The following is a 23,002-nucleotide window of genomic DNA, read 5'->3' as shown; positions in this document are numbered from 1 at the left end:
TAGCCTTTATACAAGTCCGTTTTTATTTGTAAAAAATAATATGTAACTAAAGCTAACTTGATTCTTAAAATCAAAGTTCATTTAGTGATAATGTACATTTTATAATAAAATTGTAGTAAAATACTGACATTTAATAGTTTAAACAAAGTATCATTCATGTAAAAATCATGTTATAGCATGTATGTTATAGCATGTAAAATTTAATTAGAAAATTCATGGTTCACAACAGCACAGCATCTGGTTGACATGGCGGACTTAGGACAGAACAGAATTCACAGTGAGGCTCGACGTTCGGGACAACAGAACTGCACGCTAAGCTGCCGACGCTTACGCTCCTGTTCCGAGGTGTCTCAAGAACTGAGCCGACGGGACGGGACGGGACGGGACGGGACCTCCACAGCCAAGACTCACTGGCCTCACAGAAGGTCTACTGACATTGACTTCATTGGTACGACCTCATCACTAACAAACACTATTGTCCTTGAAATTAAAATCAGCGTCAGCAGCTCTGATCTCCGTTTTCAGACAGAAGAGAAATCTGTTTTTCAGTTAAAATTTGTACAAAAGTCAAGCCCTGAAGTATTTCTTCCCCCAAGAGAAAGGTTCTATGTTAAAACTCTGTTAAAAAAAGAGAGAGAAAGAGAGAAGAGAGAGGTAGTATGTGAAATATCTTTACTTACAATGCTGAGCCCATGCACCCCTAAGTTACATATGCAACTGAGCCTTCTGTGCCTATGGCTGCCTTCCACTGCAGGGAGCGCAGTGTCAGAGGGGGAGCGAGGGGGAGCACTGCTAGCAAGCGGTGGGTGCCGTGTGAGAGGAGAAACTCAGTGAATTCAACAGTCACAGGCTCACTGCACCCAGCCTCCGCCAGGCGCCTGCAGATAACTCGCTCAGTCAGTGCCCTTCATTGGATCAAGACTTCATTTCTGCCGGCTCTTACTACGAGGAAAAAGTCCTTCAACTCGGAGTCAGTACACACCTATGAGGCACCCACACTCGGCCACCACAAGGTTAAGAAATAAATAACTGTCCCCCTCAGAGCCTTGGGCCTCAGGGAAGTCTGAGCCACACACGTGGGTCTCGCTGACTGTGCATGCAACAGGAGGGAGCCAGGTAAGGGAAGACAACTGCGGTCCCCTCATCCCAAATGGACGCACAGAAGAGAATAAATAGACTCAAATAATCACCAGCCCTGCGAGTGGTGTACTTGACACGGGTTTCCCCAAATGTGGGCAGCACCCTAGAATCCCCAGGAAGAAAACTCCGTCTTTTGAATAAAAAGTGCACATCTATATCGTGTGTAAGTCTCTTAACCTGGGGGCATTTTTATCCCATGATCCACACTGTCTGGTACACTGAAGAGTGTGGGAGTCAACTAACTATGCTATCACCTACCCACAAACACACACACACACACACACATACACCACACATACACACACACACACACACATGCGCACACGTGCACAGCACACACTGAAATAATCTCCACTGGACTGGAATGAAGGACTATGGCACCCCGAAACTGTAAAGTTCCAGGGTGACGACAACAGGTGTCGCTCCAGGGCCAGGGGAAAGGCCCCTAGACATGGCCAGCTAAAGTTTTAGAAAATGGGAAGACAGAACAAAAACTGCACATGAAAAAATAATTTGTCACAGTTAACAGAGGAACACTTTAAAAGTCAGAAAACAGGGTCTGGGAATCGAAGAACCGAGGTCCCCAGTGGCTAGCAGATGATCAGACTTCACAGAGGGCAAGGAGCGGGCTCTGCAGGCAGGTGGACACCGGCCACCGCAGCTCGGCTCAGGCAGGTCTCAGTTTCAGAGCAGCAGCACCTGCTCCGTGTCACGGCAGCCTGCCTCGGCAGACTCCCAGCCCAGCCCGGCCACACTTGTTGTGGAACATCAGGGCCTGCAGGTCCACAGTGTCAGTCATGTGTGCACACCAACATTGTTCCTTACACCCTCAAACAGAAAACAACCTGGTGGTTCACAATGTTATGATTGTCCCATCTTCCTCTAAGAGTTTCTGGTCCGGAGCCCGGCTTTCCAGCTCTGTGTCCAGGCTGCCGGGCACAGGCACCAGGCTCGTGTCCTGAGGAGGGGAGAACCCGTTCTGTCCGGACTCAAAGCTGAGCTCGATCTGCGTCAGGGACTCCAGGCTCTGGGCGGGGGTGGCCTTCGGGATCTGCTGCGGCTCGCCACTGTCTTCAATGATGATGTCGTCCTCGTCGCTGTCCTGGTCCTCGGGCTCGAAGCTGGCCTCCACCTGCTGTGGGAAGCCCAGGAGGCTGTTGTCAGTGGACTGGCTGGAGCTGCCAGAAGTCCGACTGTTGCGCACCACGTTGTTCCTCTGGTTGGCCGGGCGCACGGTGATGATGAGGTTGCGGCTGTTGGCTATCATCATGTCAGTCACCTGGTCCAGGCTCTTCCCGGACACTTCTATACCGTTGACTTCTAACACCTCATCGTTGACAGCTAGCAGGCCCGTGCTCTGGGCCAGACCCCCAGGGACGAGCCGAGATATGAAGATGCCGGGGACTTTCTCCAAGCCGTGCGGTGTCACTCGGACGCTGGAGCCATCCCGGATGTAGAAGCCCAGCGGCTTCTCTGTGCCGTACTTGTACAGACGGACCCTCCGGTGCGTCTCTGGGAGGATGTCCACGTCGATGATGGATGACACGGGCCGGAAGTCCTGCGGCATGCTGATGACGATGTGAGGCTTCTTCCGGTGGTTGTCGGGACGCAGCACGTTGCTCAGCATGTTCTTCTTCCTGATCAGGGTGTCGGTGCCAAAGGCACTGTAGTCAGCTTCTTCTGCGTGGAGAGAGCAGACATGGGACAGTTACAGACCCGCTGAAACACAGCTGCCCACAGCTGCCCCAGCAGACCAACGCCAGGCAATGCACAGGCCACCTCGGCTTGAGTGGCTGCTTACTCAGCCAGACTCAGTCACTGCACCAGTGACTGCCGTGCCATCAGAAGACACTAGAGGGCCCTCTCACACATCACAAACATCACTAGCTATGAACACCTTAACTGGCCAGTGAAATTCTGATAGTCAATTGTGGCCCACACACCTGTTGTCATCCCCCTGCTCAGGAGCCTAGGGCAAAAGGTAGAAGGATCCCAAGTTCAAGGCCAACCTGGGCTATATCATATCACAGCAAGTTTGGGGCTCCCCTGGACTATGTCCTGAAACCCAGTCTCAAAATCTAAAACACACAAAACAACAACAAAATAACCTGTGGCAAATCTTACAGGCTCACATTCCCTTCCCCCTTTTCTCAGGTGGAGTCTCACACTGCTAGGCCGGACTCAGTGTCCCAGGCAGCTGAGACACTGGGGCTATGTGTGTGTATGTCACCACTCCTGGCTACAACTTCGTCTCTTCTCACCTTCCTGTACCTGGCACTCAAGGCAATCCTCCTGCCTCACCCTCTGAAGAGCTGGGATTACAGGATGTACCTCCAATGTTTAGTTTACAAACTCATTTTAAGAAATCAAGCGTGGAGCTGGGCAGTGGTGGCGCATGCCTTTAATCCAGCACTCGGGAGGCAGAGGCAGGCGGATTTCTGAGTTCAAGTCCATCCTGGTCTACAGAGTGAGTTCCAGGACAGCCAGAGCTACACAGACAACCCTGTCTCGGAAAAAAAAAAGTATACATACATATATATATATATTTGTATATATATGTCTATATATACATATACATACACACACATTCACACACACACACACACACACACACAATCTTAGCAGCACTAGGAGGCAGGGAAAGGAGCTCTGAATTTGATGTAGAGTGAGGTCCAGGACAGCCTGGGTTACACAGCGAAACCCTATCTTGAAGGAAAAAAACCAAACCCGAGATACAGTCTCACAGTACATGTAGCCATGCTAGAGCAATCCTCCTGCCTCTGCTTCTGCTGCTCTAGGATTAGAATTATCCCAACCTGCCTGCTTAAAACAGCTCCTTTAAATGCATGTTTTCCTGCATTTAATTAGAATACTTCCACTTTGCATATTTATCACATCCAAAACAAGGACAGGGGAAGGAACACTCATTCCAGGGAATTTAGGAGAGGAAAATGGTTGGGGTGTGGCGGGGGTGGGGTGGGAGCCCTTGCCCTGAACTAGTGAGGCCCTGGGTTCCTTTTCAGCTCCAGCAGCTGGAAGGGTGGGAGGGAAGAGGGGCAGACGCCTTCCTCCGCACTCACAGCTTCATTACTAAGGAATGCTTAGACGGCTTGTCTCTCAGCAAATAAACTCCCTTCAGCCCCGTGGGCTCTGACTCTCACTCCCCACTCTGGCAGAGGCAGAGGTGTGGGATCCTTTTTTCAACCATGATTGACATCAGCGCTGTGACAGACTGGGGTGCAGGGTGGCAAGGACTCTGCAAACTAGAGCTCCTGCCCCTGTCTCTTAGCTCCCAGCAGATTTCCCTCCATGGTGGAAAGCCTTGTTTTCAGTAAAACTTCCTTTGTTGCTGGTGAGATGGCTCAGTGGCTAGGGTGCTCGCTGCCAAGTCTGGTGACTGGAGTTTGAGCCTTACTACCCATAAAGCAGAGCCAACACCTTCAAGTTGTCTTCCGACCTCCAGGTGCCCACTGCTTAAAGTGCATGTGTGTATACACACACACACACACACACACACACACACACACACACATAAAGAAGAAAGGGTAGTGCTGATGCCTAGTGATGCCTAGTAGTCACAACAAACACGTGTGCTAAGTCTGCACCTGCACTGCAGCTGGACTAATTCCTTGAGCCAGCTGAGTCTGTCACATGCTGGAGACACAGCTCCAGACACCACTGTCACCAGGTGAAGGCAGAAGACACAGGTGGACTATCAGGGAGGAAGGACCAGGAACAGGGTGAATAGCAGGAGGAGAGCTGAAGCCATCTCAGGCTGGCTTGGTTTTCAGGCCTAGAGTCCCAAGGTTCCGGAGGCTCACACGGGACATCTGAGTTACAGCCCTGGCTGGGCTACACCAGGGACCTTATCTCTGAGAACAAAACAAAAAACTAAACCAACCAGGCAAGCAAAGCCCAAAATCAAAACTAACCGGGAAACAATCAATTAAAGACAAACAATACTTCAGTAATGAGAGTATAGGGCTTGGGACATGGAAGCCGAGTCAGGAACCCAAGACCATACATACATCCTTAGTTACACAGTGAGGCCAGCCGGGCAACACAAGACCTTGTCTCCAAAAAACTAAACATCCCATGTGCTCCTTCATCCCCACAGTAACTAGTTGGAGATTGGTTTACAGACAGCCTGGGGCCTACAGAATCCTGCTGCCCACTCAGTGGACCTGCCCCACAGCCAGAGACACCCATTGCTATCTTCAGACCCCAGCCCAGGGATGAGGAACATAGAAGAACCCAAGACAGGGAGAGCCCAGGTCTTTACTAGACCAGGAACTTCCAGGTTCCTACCACAGCTTCCAGGTCCCTCCTGGCACCTCCAGGTATGAGTATGTGGTTCCCCAGGTCACATGAGGAGCCAGCCTTAGGGACACCCTGTCTTGCCATCTCTGCACCCATATCTTCTCACAGAGTCTGCGTTGTGTCCTTAGGCAGAAAGTTGCTTTATAGTTTGGTTTGAGAAATAAATCCATTGAAGCAGGAGGATTTGGCAAAAATCTCGATAAAAGCCGTTAGGCTTAGTCTTACACTGAACTGTTTATTTCAGAACAACCAAGAGTGGAAGCCTGTGTAACATGTCCAGGGGAATTCCAGACACAAAACAGAGAAGGCCACCAAGCTGCCTCTATGCCTGCCCATGGGAAACCCTACTGAGAAAACCCAAATCTGCATAATTTGGCTTGGCCGAAGACTCCCTCTGAATGCTCGCTCTAAATTCTCAGAAGCACTGCGCGGCACAAAGGCACCTCTGTTCTCCCACCCAGCTAATCAGTTTTCAGCCACTGGGAAAGAAACACGCTGGCAGCAGGCCAGGGTGCAGGGTGTGAGCATAAAGTGTAAAGGTGACCGTCCAGGAGGGCCCAGCTGGAGGCCAAGGTCACTCACAGAGGCCATGGGAGTCCCCGAGACCCACAGTAAAGCTGACCAAGGCCACACAGGAACACCTCACGGAGAACTCTGCCCCTCAGCCAACGGTCTCTGCTCGCTGCCCTTGACAAGAATCCACCCAGAAGCTTCTAAACTTCCACACAGGCAAATGTCTATCTCACACACAAGCTCCCAGCTTTCCTAACAGCACACTCAGATCAGGGCGAGCCAGGGCCCATTGTGATGGCGAGCAGACAGAAGGAATGGCCGTGGTGAAGACAGCAACCTTGGTAAACAGAAACTTCAGAACAGCAGCAGCATTCCCAGACAGGAGAACCTAGAGCACCCAGGTATCGTCGTCAGCAGGAGAACCTAGAGCACCCCAGGTATCGTCGTCAGCAGCTCAAGAGCTTATCCCATTGCAAGTTCAGAGGAAGATAAGGTAGCTAGGCCTGGTGGCATGGGCCTGTAAGGGCAACAAACTGCACGAAGGCTGAGGCAGGAGGATTGGCTCCAAGCCAGGCTGGACACACTCACCCATAGCCCTGGGGGTAGACATAAGAGGACCAGGAACCAACATGCTGCACAGCAAGGTTAAGGCTATCTCCTGTCTTTAAGAAAATTAAGGCAGTAGGATGCTGACCTAGCATGAAGCCCTAGGTCCAACCCTAGTGACAAGAGGGTGGTGGTATACACAACACTCATAGCTGAGGTGCTGGGGGTGGACGCAGATGGCTTCGAGTTCAAGACCAGCCTGGGCTACACAGCAAGACGCTGTATGGTTTTGCTGGGCATTCACCTCTATAACCAACCCTGGGCTACAGGGAGGAGTAAGAAACGTTTTTAAAGAAAACTTACAAAACGCCAGGCCTGTTCGCCAGTCCCTTTCTAATGCACCATGATGAATCAAAAGCTATCCAGAAACTTGGAAAGGATTAAATATTTAAACTTTAGCCAATGTTCAAATGATGCGGACCCCTTTGCTGCTTCCCCACAGAAGAAGCAAGCACGCACTGCTTTTCAAACCGTTCCTGGGACAACACTCTGCAGTGAGCCACTGTGAAGCCAGTGGGCACCGGCCTTCACAGAGCTGCGTCCCTACAAGGATGTATAAGGAAAGACAGACAGTCAGTGTCAGGAGCGTAGGGGACCCAGCCGGGCTGATGGGGGGGAGGGGAGGGGAGAGGCAGGACTTCTCTGTGGAAATGAGGTGTCTCCAGAGATGAGAGGAGCAGGAGCAGGTGACCAGGTAGGAAGGGGAAGAAGGTTCCAGATGCAGAAAGAGTGTTGTGTTTGGTGAAGAGATTGGTTGTAGAAGTCTGACACACAGGAAGGAAGGAGCCATGACGGAGGTGCAGACAGGGCTCCAGGGAAGTGCTGTGGGCTAAGGACTTCAGCCTTGGGCTGTGAACCCAGACACGGTAATCTTATCTGGGTTTTCCAGAAAGCTCCCTGATGCAGCCTGGAGAGAGGTCTCTGTAGGCACCATGGGCAGGATGGTGACCAGCCTGGGGCAGAGCAGCATGCGGGGCATACGTGGAAAACACCTTAGGTGTGCTACGGCTTGTGACTGACAGTAGGCTGGCTCAGAGGTGGGAGCGAGGCTTCTGTCAGCAGCAACTGGGATCATTCTGTGAATGGCTGCCCTACAGTTTCCGGAGTAAAGCCTTTTATGGCAGTGTCTATACTTCTGGTTTTTGAGGCTGGCCCTGAACTCACTTCCAATCAGGATTACAGGCTGGTACCACTACTCCGGCCTTCTGTAAGAAGTAGCTGCTGTGTATCCTTGGACTATATTAAAATTAAACCCTGGCTTAGTAAAATGTAACCTTAAATGTAGCTACAAAGTGATGTCCAGTGCCAGGTCAAGGTCTAAGAGCCGACTCTCTGCCAGTTACAGGTGTGTGAGTCCCAGAAGCCATGTCCTGAACCAGACCCAGCAGAGCGGGAGGCCCTGCCAGCACCGGTCACACACCCTAGGACACAAACAATGTTGTCTGACATAGACCACCACCACAGTGAGAAGCCTGACCACAGGTATGGTTAGCCCCCTTCTAACATGTCCTGGGTCCCAGGCTAAGCAGGTCTGTCTGGAAGGACATCACCCTGACTCCGTTCTACAGGAATGACCGAGTAGCTTCAAGCTGTTTTGAGACAGAGTCTCACAATGTAGACCAGGCTGGCCTGGAACTGAGAGATCCCCTGCCTCTGCCTCCTGAGTGCTGGGATTAGTGTGTGTGAGTAGTGCCTGCAGCCATAACCAACACATTCATTTACTGTATGTGCACATGTGTGTGTGTGTGCGCAAGTGTGTGTACACGTGTGTGTGCCAGGGCATGGAAGTGGGGGTCAGGTCAGTTCTCTCCTGATTCCTGGGGTTCCCACTGAGCCATGTTGCTGGCTCACAGGGAAATACTGGTGCTGAGTCCCCAGGCTGCTGTCCCTGATCCGGGCAGGTTTTAAAGCAATCATCAGCCTTTCTAACCTGTCTGGTGCACAGTCACAGGGTAGAGGGCAGAGGACAGGGCTTGTCCCCCTGACCTGGCCACAGCAGGAGACGCTCCACCCCAAGAAAGGAGCTGAAAACCCTCTGCGAAAATCATTTTTCAGGTATCAGGTTTTTGTTTTGTTTTGGCTCCCATGATAACAGCCCAAGAAACAGTATGGCATTTTTTCTCCTAACAGAAAATTGCTCTAAGACCACTTTTCAAAGCGTGCCGAGTGTGAGAGCTGGTTGTCCAGGCGTCGGCTAGGCGTGTCCGCGCGCAAGCACCGCCTCTCAACAACCAGAATCTTCATTCAGAAGTACAGCGGATTCTAAACGGCACCGTTTTTAAACTTTGACGGCTTTGGTTTAGTGTTTGAAAAAATCACAAGGGGATGAGGGTACAGCTCAGGGCATGGTGTCTGCCTGGCACCAAAAGGTTGTAGTTTCAAAACCAAGGTGCACCACAAAAGAGAAAAGGCAAAGCTAAAAGCTAAAACTATAGGCTGAGGCCCTGATTTAATCCCAGCACACAGGAAGCCGAGGTACGAATGTCTCTGAGTTCAAGGCCAGCCTGGTCTATGTAGCAAGTTAGCAAGTTCCAGGCTAGCCAGGGCTGCCAGGGCTGCACGGTGAGACCCTGTCTCCAAACAAAACAAGACAACAAATCAGAAAGCAGGCTCAGACTGCTGTGGTTCCAAAGTGAGATGGACGCATCGGCCTTAACCAGGCTCTCTGCGGGCTTCTCCGGGGGCCTCAGACAAAAAACAGCCTTCTGCCTGAGCCTCTGTTGCTTTAAGAAAATGTTCAATCCAAATTAGAATGGCGTGCGCTATCTCTGACTTTGATGTAGGACCTGGTGGCCAACAGCACATAAACAAACCAGATAGCCTAGGCCTATGAGGAGATCTGCAAAGAAACCTGGCCAGAGGCCGAGAGCAGGGAGTTCCTAGTGTGCAGGGCAGAATGAGGCGCTTCACGGGCGGGTATAAAGGGGTGGGTGCTCGGTGCTGGACCATCTGGCCAATCGGTTCACACAGGACTCTATTAGCTGGAGTGGAAGCCATCACACACGTTTCAAGCAACAGCTGATAGGATGACTTCTTTCTAATTCTCACTAAAGACATAATATATTGCAGGTATGTATGCATGTTAGTCATGTTCACACTTTGTGTCTGCATGCCATGGAGCACGTGGTGTGGAGGCCAGAAGACAACCTACGTTTCCTTCTCCCACCTCTTTGGGCCCTGGGGAATCACACTGAGGTCACCAGTCTTGGTGGTAAGCTCTGTTGTGACTCACTGAGTCAGCTCACTAGCTCTCACTATGCATTTGAGGGTAACCTGGAACTCTGTATGTAGCCCAGGGTACCCACCATCTAACTCTCCATCCTCCTCCCTCCAGCTCCTGAGTGTAATGATTACAAGATACACACACATACACACATCCATAATACATACTTATATTACATTTATTCACCCGTGTGTGCACACACATGCCACGACACTAGGAGGTAAGAGCAGAAACTTTAGAAATCAGTTCTTTCCTTCTACCATGTGTATCCTGGGGATAGAAGAACTTAGGCTGTCAGGCTTGGTGGCAGGAGCTCTTATTTGTTGAGCCATCTCTCCAGCCCCAAAGTCTTTTAAACAGTAAAAATCTGCCAGGGTGGTGGTGCCAGCCCTTAATCTCAGCACCTGGGAGATGGTGCCATGCCATAAGCCCCTCTCCCCTAACAAAACAAATAAATATAAAAAAAGTATACACTAACACATATATAAATGTCAGTACTAACAGTGAATCTCTGTGAGTTTGAGGTTTACAGTGAGCTCCAGGACAGCCAGGACTACATATGGAGGGAGCTTGTGGGTAATGGCACACAAGTGGAGGTCAGAGGCTTGGTTCTCTTTCTACCCTGTGGGTTCCAGGCCGTCATGCTTACTGGCTCCCTACATCAAATTCTAAGCACTGATCATTTTACTGGACATTCTACTGTTATCACCCAGAGAACCTTTGTCCTTACATTAACGAGCTCCTCAGCCCTGATGCCTACAAAGCTGGCTGTGGTGGCACCAGCCTGTATCTTGGTACTCAGAAGGCTGGGAGGACCAGGCCATGTTCGAAGAAATCCTGGGCTGCATGAGATACAAAATGAGTTTCAAGAGCTGGAGAGATGGCTCGGCCGTTAAAGGCTCGGCTCACAACAAAATGAGTTTCAAAACAAAAAGCAAATGAAAAAAAGGACAACACCCAGCGGAGCTGTAACATAATGAAATGAAACTCGGGCGACACTGGCAGCAGGACCGTGAGCTACAAGGGAGGACCCCAACACCACGCTGTAGGGGTGCAGCTTACAAAGCTTTTCCCAGCCAACATCGAGGTTCACCTGTAATCCCTGAATGTGCGGAGGGCAGAGGGGCAGGAAAAATGTACGCTTCAGGCCAGTCTGGGCTACAGGTAAGACCCTGTCTCAAGGACCCACAACAAGGCCAGGGGACGTGGTACAACTGGTGGCGGTGTTTGCTGCCAAGCCTGCTTCTGTGTGTCCTTGTCCATCCCCAGAACCCACAGATGATAAGGAATTACTTCGTGTGTTGTCCTTTTACCTCCACAAGCTAAAAGTGTCCTTTTAGCTCCACAACAGCTAGTTCTGCTGTTCTTCCAGCTTTTATGTTGCTTTGTTGTCTTTTTTAAATAAGATCTTGTTATAGAGCCCAGGCTAGCCTCGAACTCTGCCTGCCTTGGGCTCTTGGGCTGAGACAACGGATGTGAGCCACTGAGTACAGCAGTCATGTTTCTGGGGCCCTGATCTCTAGAGCTCCACCTTCAACCCAAGACTACACTTCTAATCCACACGGGTGGTCAATTCTGAGGACTACTGAGTAATCTGTTAAGCCTAGGATCAAGTCTGTCACTCCCCAGCAACCCCAGGCCTCTGCTGGATTCAGATATATACGGCTATGGTGCTCAAAGCCCCCACTGTGTTCTGCTGTGCCCTCGCTGTCAGCCTGCTCCCCTCTCTCCTCTCTGCCACCTATACTGGCTCTCCACACACTGATTTTGTGAGCAGACAACAGGGCCTCTTGCACTCAGTCTCTGCACAGTGTATGTGCCTGCTGAGAAGCCCACCACCCACCTAATGGGCACTTGCGACCATTAGCACTATCTTGCTCAGAACAGACGGCAGCCCATCAGCAGATGAGACTGCCCGACTTCAGCTTCTCCAATCCCAGAAAAACGAAGAAAACAGGGGCCGGTATGTTAGGGCCCTGGGAGTGGCTAATGCCCACCCTCCTTTCCTTCAAGCTGCTACCTCGGTTGGTCAGAAAACCACAAGGTCTTTATCACACTCTGCTTGAAGATAAGGCGGGCTTTTCAAATCTTCCCTTTACCAAACAGAAAGGACCAACCAACAGGACAGGGCTGTCTGTCCTTCCGGCTACAGTCTCTCTGTGGCTCCCACTCTGTCTCACACACAGGGCAGGGGCAGTCTTTCTGAGAGACAATGTTTACAGTCCCCAGAGTCATCCTTCCCTTCTCATTTCCTAGCTAGGTTTATATTTAGACTACTTTTGTGAGTTAAAAAAATATTCTAGGGCTGGAAAGATGGCTCAGCAGTTAAGAGCACTGACTGTTCTTCTAAAGATCCTGAGTTCAATTCCCAGAAACCACACGGTGGCTCACAACTATCTGTAATGGGATTCGATGCCCTGTTCTGGTGTGTCTGAAGAGAGTGACAGTGTACTCATATACATAAAATAAATAAATCTTTTTTTAAAAATAAAAGGGCTGGAGAGATGGCTCAGTGGTTAAGAGCACTGACCGCTCTTCCAAAGGTCGTGAGTTCAAATCCCAGCAACCACATGGTGGCTCACAACCATCCGTAATGAGATCTGACGCCTTCTTCTGAAGTGTCTGAAGACAGCTACAGTGTAGTTAGATATAATAAATAAATCTTTAAAAAAAAAAACTAAAATGGAAAAGAAACAAAGACTTTGCTGAGTACCACTTAGAGCTGGTCCTGCACTCAGCGTGTCCAGGAAATGATGTGGCAGGCAGCGCAGCTCCTCCAGACAGAGGAACAGACTAGGGAGTGAGCAGCCTGCTCCCGCTACTCTGAGTATGAGGCTGCTACACTCACTCTTTCCCGTCAACCCAACAATGAAGACTTTCTTTTCTTTTTCTTTTTTTTTTTAAGATTTATTGATTTATTTTATATATTCACCATTGCTGTCTTCAGACACCCCAGAAGAGGGCATTGGATCCCATTACTGATGGTTGTGAGCCACCATGTGGTTGCTGGGAATTGAACTCAGGACCTCTGGAAGAACAGTCAGTGCTCTTAACTTCTTAACTACTGAGCCATCTCTCCAGCCCCAATGAAGACTTTCTAATTCCCTAATTTTTTTTTTTTTGGTTTTTCAAGACAGGGTTTCTCTGTATAGTCTTGGCTGTGCTGGAACTCACTTTGTAGACCAGGCTGGCCTCGAACTCAGAAATCTGCCTGTCTCTGCCTCTCAAGTGCTGGGATTAAAGGCGTGCGCCACCACCGCCCAGCTCTAATTCCCTAATTTTGACTTTTGAAAAAGCTTAAGAAGAGGGGGCTGGCAAGATAGCTCAGTGGTAAAGAGCACTGGCTTGTTCTTTCAGAGTGCACAGATTTGATTCCCAGTTCACAAATTCCCGCAACACCAGTTCCAGGGGATCTGACACTTCTGGCTTCTGAGAATACCTGTACACATGTGTGCAGAACCAAACACACACGCACACACACACACTCTCACTCTCTGTCTGTCTGTCTGTCTCACACACACACACACACACACACACAATTTAAAAATAACACTCTAAGAAGGAAAGGCAGTGGCAGGATGGTTCTGCAGCGAGAAGCACTGCTGCCTAGCCTCCTGCAAGCTGTTCTCTAACCTCTACAGGACTTTGTCTCGACTGTGGTTAAAAACACAGATTTTTCTCCCATACTTTCAGAAAGCTTAGACATTAATGAAGCCTGCGACACAGTGCTTGAGTTCTTGTACTATCTGAGGTAAGACTTGCACAAGAGGCAGGTGCATTATGTCACACAAGCCTCCCCCAGGCCCCCAAAGTGCATGCTCCTACAAAGGCACTCACCCTTCTTCTGTATAAAAATCCTGAGCAGTGGATTGGCGGTGGAAACCGCCTTGTGGTAGTTGTCATCATTATTTATAGGCAGCAGGTCCCCGTGGATATCTGCGTAGCCCACCAACACGTCGACATTGGGGATCTTGTGAACATGTTGCAGCAGTCCGTAAAACTCCTCAAATTTTCCAGGCTTAGATCTTTCCAGTGAAAACCGACGAAACTCAGCTCCAAACTAGGAATATAACAAACACATTAGAAGGTAGAAAGTTAGCCAGCTGTGATGGCACATGCTTTAATCCCACTTGGGAGGTAGAGGCAAGAGGATCTCTGTGGCTCTGAGGCCACAGAGAGCCCTGTGGTGAACCTCCCTGCCAGGAGCAGAAGGGGAAGAAGTACCGGAGCCACTGCTACAATCCTCCCCGTGCCCGGGTCTCACGTGACAGCCCTGCATCAGTTCATCTCCAAGCCTGCCTGACACCAGAGGCATTCACAGGCCTAATTTCCTATCACTGTAGTAACATCCCCCATAAAATGAATCATCTTCGCATGGGCTGTAAGAGTCACATCTAAGTGTATCAGAAGGACTTTGAGCTTCTTGTCATGAAATGAGTGATGTCACCGTGTAAGGAATATGCTTAAAGACGGGAAAGAAGAGTCTGCCCCATGTTCATGTGGGGGAAAATTGCGTATTAATACATCAGCTCCGAATCCTGCCTGATCTGGTTAAGGAACATGTTTGTGTTCTGGGACCAGGAGGCTGGCCTGCTTCAAAAGCTCAGCAATTAGAGGGTGAGGAGAATAATGGCCTCTGGGAGGCAGGAGATCACAGAACAGGCAGGAAGTACCCTCTGTCATTCCCATCTACCTTCCAGGTCCCTCAAGGCCACACATTAAACTCCCCGTGGGACTAGAGTGGCACACTCTCAAATGGGGACCCTAAGAAAGGTTCATCTACTTTCTTCAAAAAGTGCCTCGTCCCGAGTCACTGGGTAAACAGCAAATGCTCAGTTAAAAGCCAGGAGCTGGGCTGATGGCTCAGCAGTCACGAGTGTGCTCAGTATGCCGCTGCTGCAAGGAACTGGGTTCAGTTCTCAGTACCCACAAGGTGGCTCACAAACACTGCAGGCCCAGGGATCTGATGCTCTCTCTCGTCTGACCTCCAAGAGCACCAAGCAGAACACATGGTACACATACATGCATGCAGGCAAAACACTCATACACAGTAAGCAGAGGGGGAAAAAGACTGGAGGGAGGGAGGGAGGGAGGGAGGGAGGAGGGGGGGGAGATTTGCTCATCCGAGGGGTGGGGTGGTTAAGATTCTATTGCTTCTTTTGTTTTGTATGAGACTAGAGCTATAGCTTAGTGGTAGAATATGAACTTTGCATTTGCAAGGCTCTTGGTCCAGAACCAAAAAAAAAAAAAGTGTAACTGTTCGCCAAACACGTTTGACTGCCAGACCCGTTTTCTGTATAAATTCCAAGGATAGCCAGGAGACACGAATGTTCCAGAGAACAGCAGGTGCCAGGCAGAGAAAGGCTCTTCTCCCAACCGGCATTCACAACCAACAGCAACCCCAGGCACCCAGCCATCAAGCCTTCTCTCTACCTATGGCTGGCCCTCCTCTTGCAAGCACTCTTCTGCTATACCATTTGACATTAGAACAATTTCACTGGCCACTTCTAACTCTTAACAAATTCGAAGTTTCCAAAACATGTACCTGAGACATAAACACTAACATTTGTCAGGAAAATCAGGTGACTCATATTTAAAGTTCTCAAAAAGTTAGTCACACCTACATACTTCAGAGTAACTAAAACCCAGGGAACACCCTTCATATCAGTCAGTTAGGCGATGTTATCAGAGGCAGTTTCTCCTCCATTTTCTGCAGGCTGGACGTTCTCCCCGCACAGCCACAGTCCACACAGTGCAGGCTGACTCACGCCAGGCTATCACCCCCTCCTCTGGAGTCTGAATGGGAAGACACCGAATGACTTATTTAACCTGTTAAGTTTCCCTAAAGCTTCTGCATGCATGCAATTCTTTAATACTTTCTTCTCTGGCTTAAATATTTAGATATTAACAGTAGATTGTGCCCAACCCCCAGTGCTGGCAAAAGGTGAGGCGGGACTGGGTCACTTTTTGCAGCACAGTATGAATATAAGGACTTTTTAAGACATGAGGGAAAATTAGATAGAGATCAAACGAACCCAATCAACAATTATCCACCATGTGATTTTTCTGGCTTGGAATCCAGATGTACAAGGACTTGTTTCCTAGCATCTGTTGGCATATTCTAGAACTTGGGTTTTGGAGGGAAGGGGAAAGGACCTTGGTCCTACGGAAGAGCAGTCTGTGCTCGGAACCACTGAGGCACCTTCCATCCCTACTTCTGGTTTGTTTGTAGGCTCTCCCTGTGTCGCCTTAGCTGCCCTTGAGCTTGCACTGACAGCTGGGATCACGGTGTGTGTGTGTGTGTGTGTGTGTGTGTGCGCGCAGTACAGTTGATATTGTGTTTGCCCATGAGTAGCAATTAGGAAGTGGTGTGTCCCCAGACCGTTTCGAGGCTGTGGGGCCAGTGTCTTGGCTGTGGTGGAGATGCAACCAGGCCCGAGTATGGCGGTCAAGCTCCACTGTAGTAGCCCCTGCCCTTGAGACCAAGGTTACCTAAGGACATCAAAATGATTACAGAGAACTTTCTGGAGAAACAATCAGGAAGATAAATCAGTTACCAAAGAAATCACCCAGCTGCTGGCATCACACCTCTAACTAGAACCTTATTTACACTCTCCATTATTCCTCCTATCTGTACCACGGCTCCCTTCCCAGAGCAAAGACGATAAAGCGGACACTATTGTTTCTTTCTTTCTTTCTCTTTTCAAGATAGACAGGGTTTCTCTATGTAGTCCTGGCAGACCTGGAACTCAGAAATCCTCCTGCCTCTGCGTCTACATTCTGGGGTTAAAGGTGTGTGCCGTCCCTGGCTGACGCTACTGTTGCTATGAAGGAGAGCCTACCTATGACCTACACACTCTCCAGTTCTGGTTAGGATCGCCTAACTGTGATATTACAGAACTAACCCTGGACCAGCAGATGGTTCAGTAGGTAAGTGCTTGCTGCCAAGCCTCAGAGCCTGAATCCAATCCCCAAGACCCACGTGGTGGTGAGAAGCAACTTCCTAGGGCTGTCCTCTGACCTCTCCACTCCCACTGCGGAACCTGCGAATCCCCACACGCCCATCATGCCAAGTAAATGATCAGAACATAGTGGAAATTTAAGGGAGTTTTTACTATTCACATAGCATAAACTGAAATTATTTTTTTTACAAACCTGAGCTAAGGTAGGACTAGCAACACATGACTTTACTCCCAACAGAGGCAGCCGGATCTCTGAGTTCAAGACCAGCCTGGTCTACATAATGAGTTTTAGAACAGCCAGGGCTATGTAGAGACCCTGTCTTAAAAAACAACAACAACGGGGGCTGGAGAGATGGCTCAGTGGTTAAGAGTACTGACTGCTCTTCCAGAGGTCCTGAGTTCAATTCCCAGAAACCACATGGTGGCTCACAACCATCTGTAATGGAATCTGATGCCCTCTTCTGGTGTGTCTGAAGACAGCTACAATGTACTCATATAAATAATAAATAAAACTTTAAAACAACAACAACTACAACTACTACAACAAAAGAACATGCAGTGCTCTTCCAGAGGACCCAAGTTCAGTTTCCACCCATGTCTGGTAGCTCACAAGCACCTGTAATTTCAGTCAATTGAGCTGACGCCCTCTTCTGGACTCTGTTGGCACCTGCATTCATGCACACACATAAATGTTCTCTAGGACAGTCAGGGCTACATGGAAGGAGGGGAAAGGGTGGGGGTGGGGAGCCATCTCAAAACCCCACAAAGCAGGGTGAACAAACTCTGGCCTATGCTGTCTGTCTGTCTGTTAACAGACACACAGCATGGCAGCATTTCCCGAGTGTATCTTCTGACTGCCCTGCTTCTGTTTAGAGGAGGGCTCACACTAGAAGTATGGTATGGCAGCTGAAATAGAAACCACACACCTTGGACAGAACTATGTAAAATATTCAAAAATCAGTAGATGAAAAAGGAAAACAAAAAGCTTGAAATTCCAGTCCACAAGAGCTTGGTTTCCTTCCACCAGAGACCCACTCCTATCTAACTTATTGGCACACCTAGAATCTCTACTCATTTTTTTAATGATTAAAAAAACATGTAAAGGCTCACTACCGAGATCAGGACCATAAAACTGAGTGTTGGTATTATGCAGCATCACAAGTGGTTTTCTTTCCTCACCTCAAGTCCCACAAGCCAAACTACAAAGAGATGCCAGGAGAAAGCTTGTGTGTTGACAGCTACAAATGGTTAGAGAAAAAGACAGACATTTCTGGAGTCAGTCATCTCCCTATACTAACAAGTCACTTTATTTGCTGTTGTGCAGAACCCAGCCAGGAAGGGTGTGTTCCTTAAACTATCATACAGTTTTACTCTAAAACAATTATGTGTATGCCGGCAGCTCCGTCTATGTATGCCATGTGTCGGTGCCATGGGAAGCCAGAGCACCAGATGTTCTGGAACTGGAGAGAAGGCTCGGTGGTTAAATGCAACACAGCTCACTCAGAGGCTCTGGGTTTGGGTCAGCGCCCACAAGGTAGCTCACTATTTTAACTTCAGGTCCAGGGGATCCGACTTGACTCCCTCTGGGATTCTGGCTTCCTAGAGCACCAGGCATTCAGGTGGTACACAGACATACAGGCAGGCATTTATACATGTAAAATAGTAAATTTAAAGAAAGTTACAGGTGTGTGTTGCTCGGCAGGGGTGCGGCGAACTGAGCTTGGGTGTCCTGCAAGAGCAGCGTACATTCATAAATGCAGTGCCATCTCTCTAACACCAACAGTCCTGTTATTATTACACAGACCTGTGTTTCAATCTAGTTCCTATCTGATATATAAATTCCTCCCACTCCTCCATTAAGACTGTGTCTGGCACTCTCTAGTTCTAGTCTCAATAGTTAGAGGAGATTACAAACAAAACAACAAAGCAAAAAAACAAAAAGAAAACAAACAAACAAAAATCCCCCCAAATTAAAAGCAAATGTAGATCTGTGATTCTTAGTTACAGAACTTTGCTCTCAAGCCCAGGAACCACAAAGGCTCCAGGTAGCTTTCCTCACTCACCCCACTTCCCGGACCGACATTCCCCCAGGGGTCCCTTAACCACCACGCTTCTTATTTTTGCAGTGGGTGTTCGATACACCGCTCCTTCTGTGTGTCTAGCCACAATTTTGCTCTAAATTCTCACGGTCAGCAATGCCCTCTACCACCGTTTTACAAGTTGCTCAGTAAAAAGCCATCGGCAAGACCTGGTCCTACAGCCGAGTTTGGGGGAAGTCACACCCTTTAAAAGCAGGGTTTCTTATCATTTCAGAACTCTCCGAGAACCAGGCTACATAATCCTGCCCCTCCTGGCCGTTCAAAGTCAGGAGAAGCTTGGCGACATGTTCCGGTGGCTACGGATCACCTTCAGATTCCATCTGAAAAGCCCCTTTTGGAAGACGGCATTCTCCAGCTAATCCCCACGGGCTACTCTGCTCACCCGGCCTTGGGATTGAGGAATCCCACCGACACTGAAGTCACTAACAGAAGACTGGCAGATCCGCCAAGGGGGAAAGCATTCCGAATGAAGAGTCGGAATGAAAACAGCAGCGTCTCAAATTGTCAAGCGCAGCACCAGAGTAAGGCGATAGCGCTAATTTCATAGATTAGACGCATACCAAAGTTAGGGCTGGAAAAAGAGCTCTCCTCCACTCGATGTACCCCCGAGCCCCAATAAAAGGTTATACGAGAAGACAACAAGGTGTTCCGAAAGCCTCTGGCTCGTGCCCGGGGTGAAGGGATCCCCCAAAGTTATCCCATCACCTTGCACTGGAGCGATCCTCATCCCACCCTAAAAGCAAGGCGGGAATATGAAGGATAGAAAACAGGGGCTGTGCTGCGGAGCAGACGCAAACGCCTCACATCGCCGCGCTCCACCAAGTTTCTCTCCTACGTGCTTCGGCCAGCAGCTCGCCCTCCGCCCGCGTTCCCACAGGGGCAGCCGAGGTCCACCATCCCGCCACTCTGCGTCCTCACGGGGCAGCCCCGCGTCGACCATCCCACCGGCCCTCGCCCCCGTTGCCCCGCCCGGCCGCGCACCTTGCTCTTCACCTCCATGGTGCCCAGGCAGCCGCTGCTCGCCCCGTGCCGGTGGCCGCGGTTCATGCTGAGTGCCCGGCCGCCGGCGGCCTCGTCGGGGGCCGGCCCTCGGGAGCGCGGGCGGCGGGGCCGCGGAGCGCGGGCTCGGGACTCGAAGCGCCGCACGGCGCCTCGTCACGGCACCTGCTGAGGTCCTCCCCGCAGCGCAGTGCCGGCTGCTCCGCGGCGGCCTGAGGGTCGGACTGCCAGTGCAGCAGGCGGGGACACCGGTCCCTCCCAGCGAGGCTCGGGGGCGGCGGCGGCCGCGGCGGTGAGGAGAGGGCGGAGCACAGCCCTACAGCCGCCGCAGCCTCCCTTATCCGCTGCCTCCCCCGCGGACGCGCGCCCGCGCGCTCGTGCACCGAGCTGGGCCGCGGCCGCGGCACGTGCGCGCGCTCACCTGCAGCTTCGGCGCGCGGCTTGCGCTCCGCCCACACCCAATGGGAAGCGCGCACCTGCGCCCGCGGCGTCAGCCAATCGGCACGCAGCCTGCGGGGCTCGCGCGGCCCGTGGGCGGGCCTCGTGGTTGGGAAGCCCCGCCCACAGCCCTCGCGATTGGTCCTGCCTTGCGAGGGAGGGGCGGGATCACCTGAAGCTCTGGGGCCTCTCTGGATTGAGCCGGGGGAGCAGTAGGACGCATGCGCCGGCTGTAGAGTTTCCGCCCCGAGAAGGCGATGGGGAAGGCCGGCCGGAAGCGCGAGCGCACCTGGACTGCCGTTCAGGAGGGTGTGTATTTTGCGCATGCGCGCGAGCGTTTTCGCCGGCTGGGTCGGGTCGGGAGCGCCCGTATCTTTAACGCGCCCTAGTCACCTGCTTGGAATGTGTGTACAGCCGTTCCCTTGCCGTGATGATGTGGGGTGACTGGGCATCTGGGGCCCCTCTTCGGCCTGAGCCCCCCCCCATGCTGCGGCTTCTTGGCGGCCCCCTGAAACTATTGTGGAAAGAGTTTCAAGTTTTCCCGCCTCTGCAGCAGTCATTAGAGGGAGAAGCTTGGGGGTCGGGGGTGGGGGGATGTCTAGGCCTGGAAACTGCACTTTCGTCTCAATCAGCGCTTCTCAACCTGTGGGCTCTTGACCCCAGGACGACTCTTCCTCCGGGGTCACCTGAGACCTAAAACACAGATATTTACATTGCGATTCATAACAGTAGCAAAATTACAGTTAAGTAGCTAGGAAAATCATTTTATGGCTGGAGGTCATCAGAATGCGAGGTCACAGCATTAGGAAGGTTGAGAACCACTGCTCTAGATCTTCCCTGTCCCGAGGGTGCCCTGGGTATCAGGAGAGGACCAGGGAGCTGAGGCCTGCGATGGTCCCCACAGGCCCTGGCTCCCTGCGGGCCTCACCATCCGCCCTCTGAGGCTGAAGTCGTCTCTCTGTGGAGCAATTTCTTGCCCGTTTGTTGTTTGCACCAACGCCAGCCTCTGGGCTGTGTTCTGTTCCCCCAGTGACCGAGCTGTGTCCTGGGGTAACAACACCAATTCCTAATCTCTGAGCGCCCCACACTGAGGCTGCTGCCTCTCTCTCTGTTTTGTTTACCCATTGGTCTTGCTGGTGCTAGGAGAAAAGTGAAAGTCTCCCTCGACGACCCTCCTACCCCACAGAGGGCTGAAGAGCTAGCTGATCAGGGGCCTTCACTCCTGCCCACTCTCCCCTTGGACCACAGAATCTAACATCTTTCCGCTGTGATGGGGTTCAGCTTTTCTATTTTCCTTCGTGCACGTGCACTTGAAACAGCGTTACTCTATGTACAATGAAAGCTACCCAGTGGCGGGGATACCCTGGCTTTGCTCAGTTGTTTGTTCACCCTGGGAGAGCCAGGCTCTTGTCATGCGCTCATGTATGTATTTGGGGACAAGAGGAGCCGAATCTGTGGCTTCTCCAGGCTACACCCTGTAGCTTCAAAGATAAGAAGCCCCTTTCCCCTTGAACGAATCTCTTCACCAGCTGTTGGTAGGCGATTTTAAGGTTTCCCTGGCCATTCTGGGGTGGAAGTCCTGGAGAGAGAGAGAGAGACTGTCCCTCAAGCTGAATCTCACACTGCCTTCCCAACCCATACCTGTGTGGTGGAAAGAAGATTTGTGGTTTTGAGGGGCAGCCACAGGCCCAGTACCCTGGTCAACAGCATCAGCCCAGCAGTTACAGCTCTTTGGGTCCCAGGACCCCTGAAACTAAACATTACAGGGAACCTCCAAGTTTGTGAATGCCTATGAGTGTTTATTGTATTGGAACTAAACCAGAAACGCGTTTAAAACAATGCACAATACATATTCCAAGCAGGTAAAGATGATGTCATCATTTGTCCTGTCTTTTGCGGAAAACTCCATCATCTGCTTCTGAGACAAGGAAGGTGAGATGCGACGCCTTCATGAGAACAATATGACTTTGGAAATTCCCCTAGCGAGGTTTCCAGGTGCCAGTGGACCCGTGGGCCACTCTGAAAACCGATGTGCCAGAAAGCACAGGACCTCCAATCTCACCTTTCTCCTGCCTCTGCCCTGAGCGGGTCACACCTTGAGAACTGTGGACCTGTGGCCCCAAGTCTGTGTGGATGATGGTTGGGTGGCTGCTATTACTGCTATCGAGACTCCTTTATCAGCTGCTTTGAGGAGGAAGCTCATGGGTGCCAATGCACCTGCGTGGGCCCTGCATTCCTGAAGCTGCCGTCACATCCGCCCTCCCCTCCCCCCGGGTGTGGCATCCCTCACTACCTGAACTTTCCTTTCTCGAAGGGAGGGAGGGCCAGGCCAGAGCTTCCTGGATCTCTCCGGCAGATCTGCTGCAAACCAGGGCTGTGTAAGAAGGGAATGTAGAAAATAGTTTGCCTTTGATAAAGGTGCTGCGGGGGAGGGGAGCCTTGTTGTCAGCTTGGCTTAAGAAGCCTGAAGACCAGAGAAACAGTGTGGATTAGCTCTTGGCTCCTGCCTCTTTGGTTTAGAGACTGACTTGTAACCTCCGTTCTCCCCATCTCCTCTCCCTGCCCCCAAATCCTCAAACCAGAGCTGATCCGGACTGACAAGCCCCCCCCACCCCCCCACCCCCCCGAGAAGCTCTGAGAATTAGTGTTCAGTGGGTTGAGAGATAAGTCAGTTAACAGCCTGACCCGGCTCTGTAAATTAC

The 23,002-nt window shown here is 50.8% G+C and overlaps 1 protein-coding gene and 1 long non-coding RNA gene across 2 annotated transcripts; one reads left to right on the top strand and one right to left on the bottom strand.

Moving 5' to 3' along the window:
* On the bottom strand, positions 1-20,200 carry Pard6b (par-6 family cell polarity regulator beta). The gene is made up of 3 exons (NM_021409.2): positions 19,845-20,200; positions 13,640-13,862; positions 1-2,820 (listed from the first exon to the last, which is right to left on the bottom strand). Exons 1-3 carry the CDS (start codon positions 19,908-19,910, stop codon positions 1,994-1,996), a joined length of 1,116 nt encoding a protein of 371 aa, NP_067384.2. The 5' UTR covers positions 19,911-20,200; the 3' UTR covers positions 1-1,993.
* Positions 20,201-20,477: 277 nt separating this feature from the next.
* Gm39990 lies at positions 20,478-22,792 on the top strand. The gene is made up of 2 exons (XR_867010.1): positions 20,478-20,704; positions 21,444-22,792. It is a non-coding gene; the product is annotated as a predicted gene, 39990 (long non-coding RNA).
* Positions 22,793-23,002: the final 210 nt, after the last annotated feature.

The sequence above is a fragment of the Mus musculus genome, chromosome 2 (genome assembly GCF_000001635.26).
Source record: "Mus musculus strain C57BL/6J chromosome 2, GRCm38.p6 C57BL/6J".
Classification (NCBI taxonomy): Eukaryota; Metazoa; Chordata; class Mammalia; order Rodentia; family Muridae; genus Mus; species Mus musculus.
This window is presented reverse-complemented; position numbering and strand designations above follow the sequence as displayed.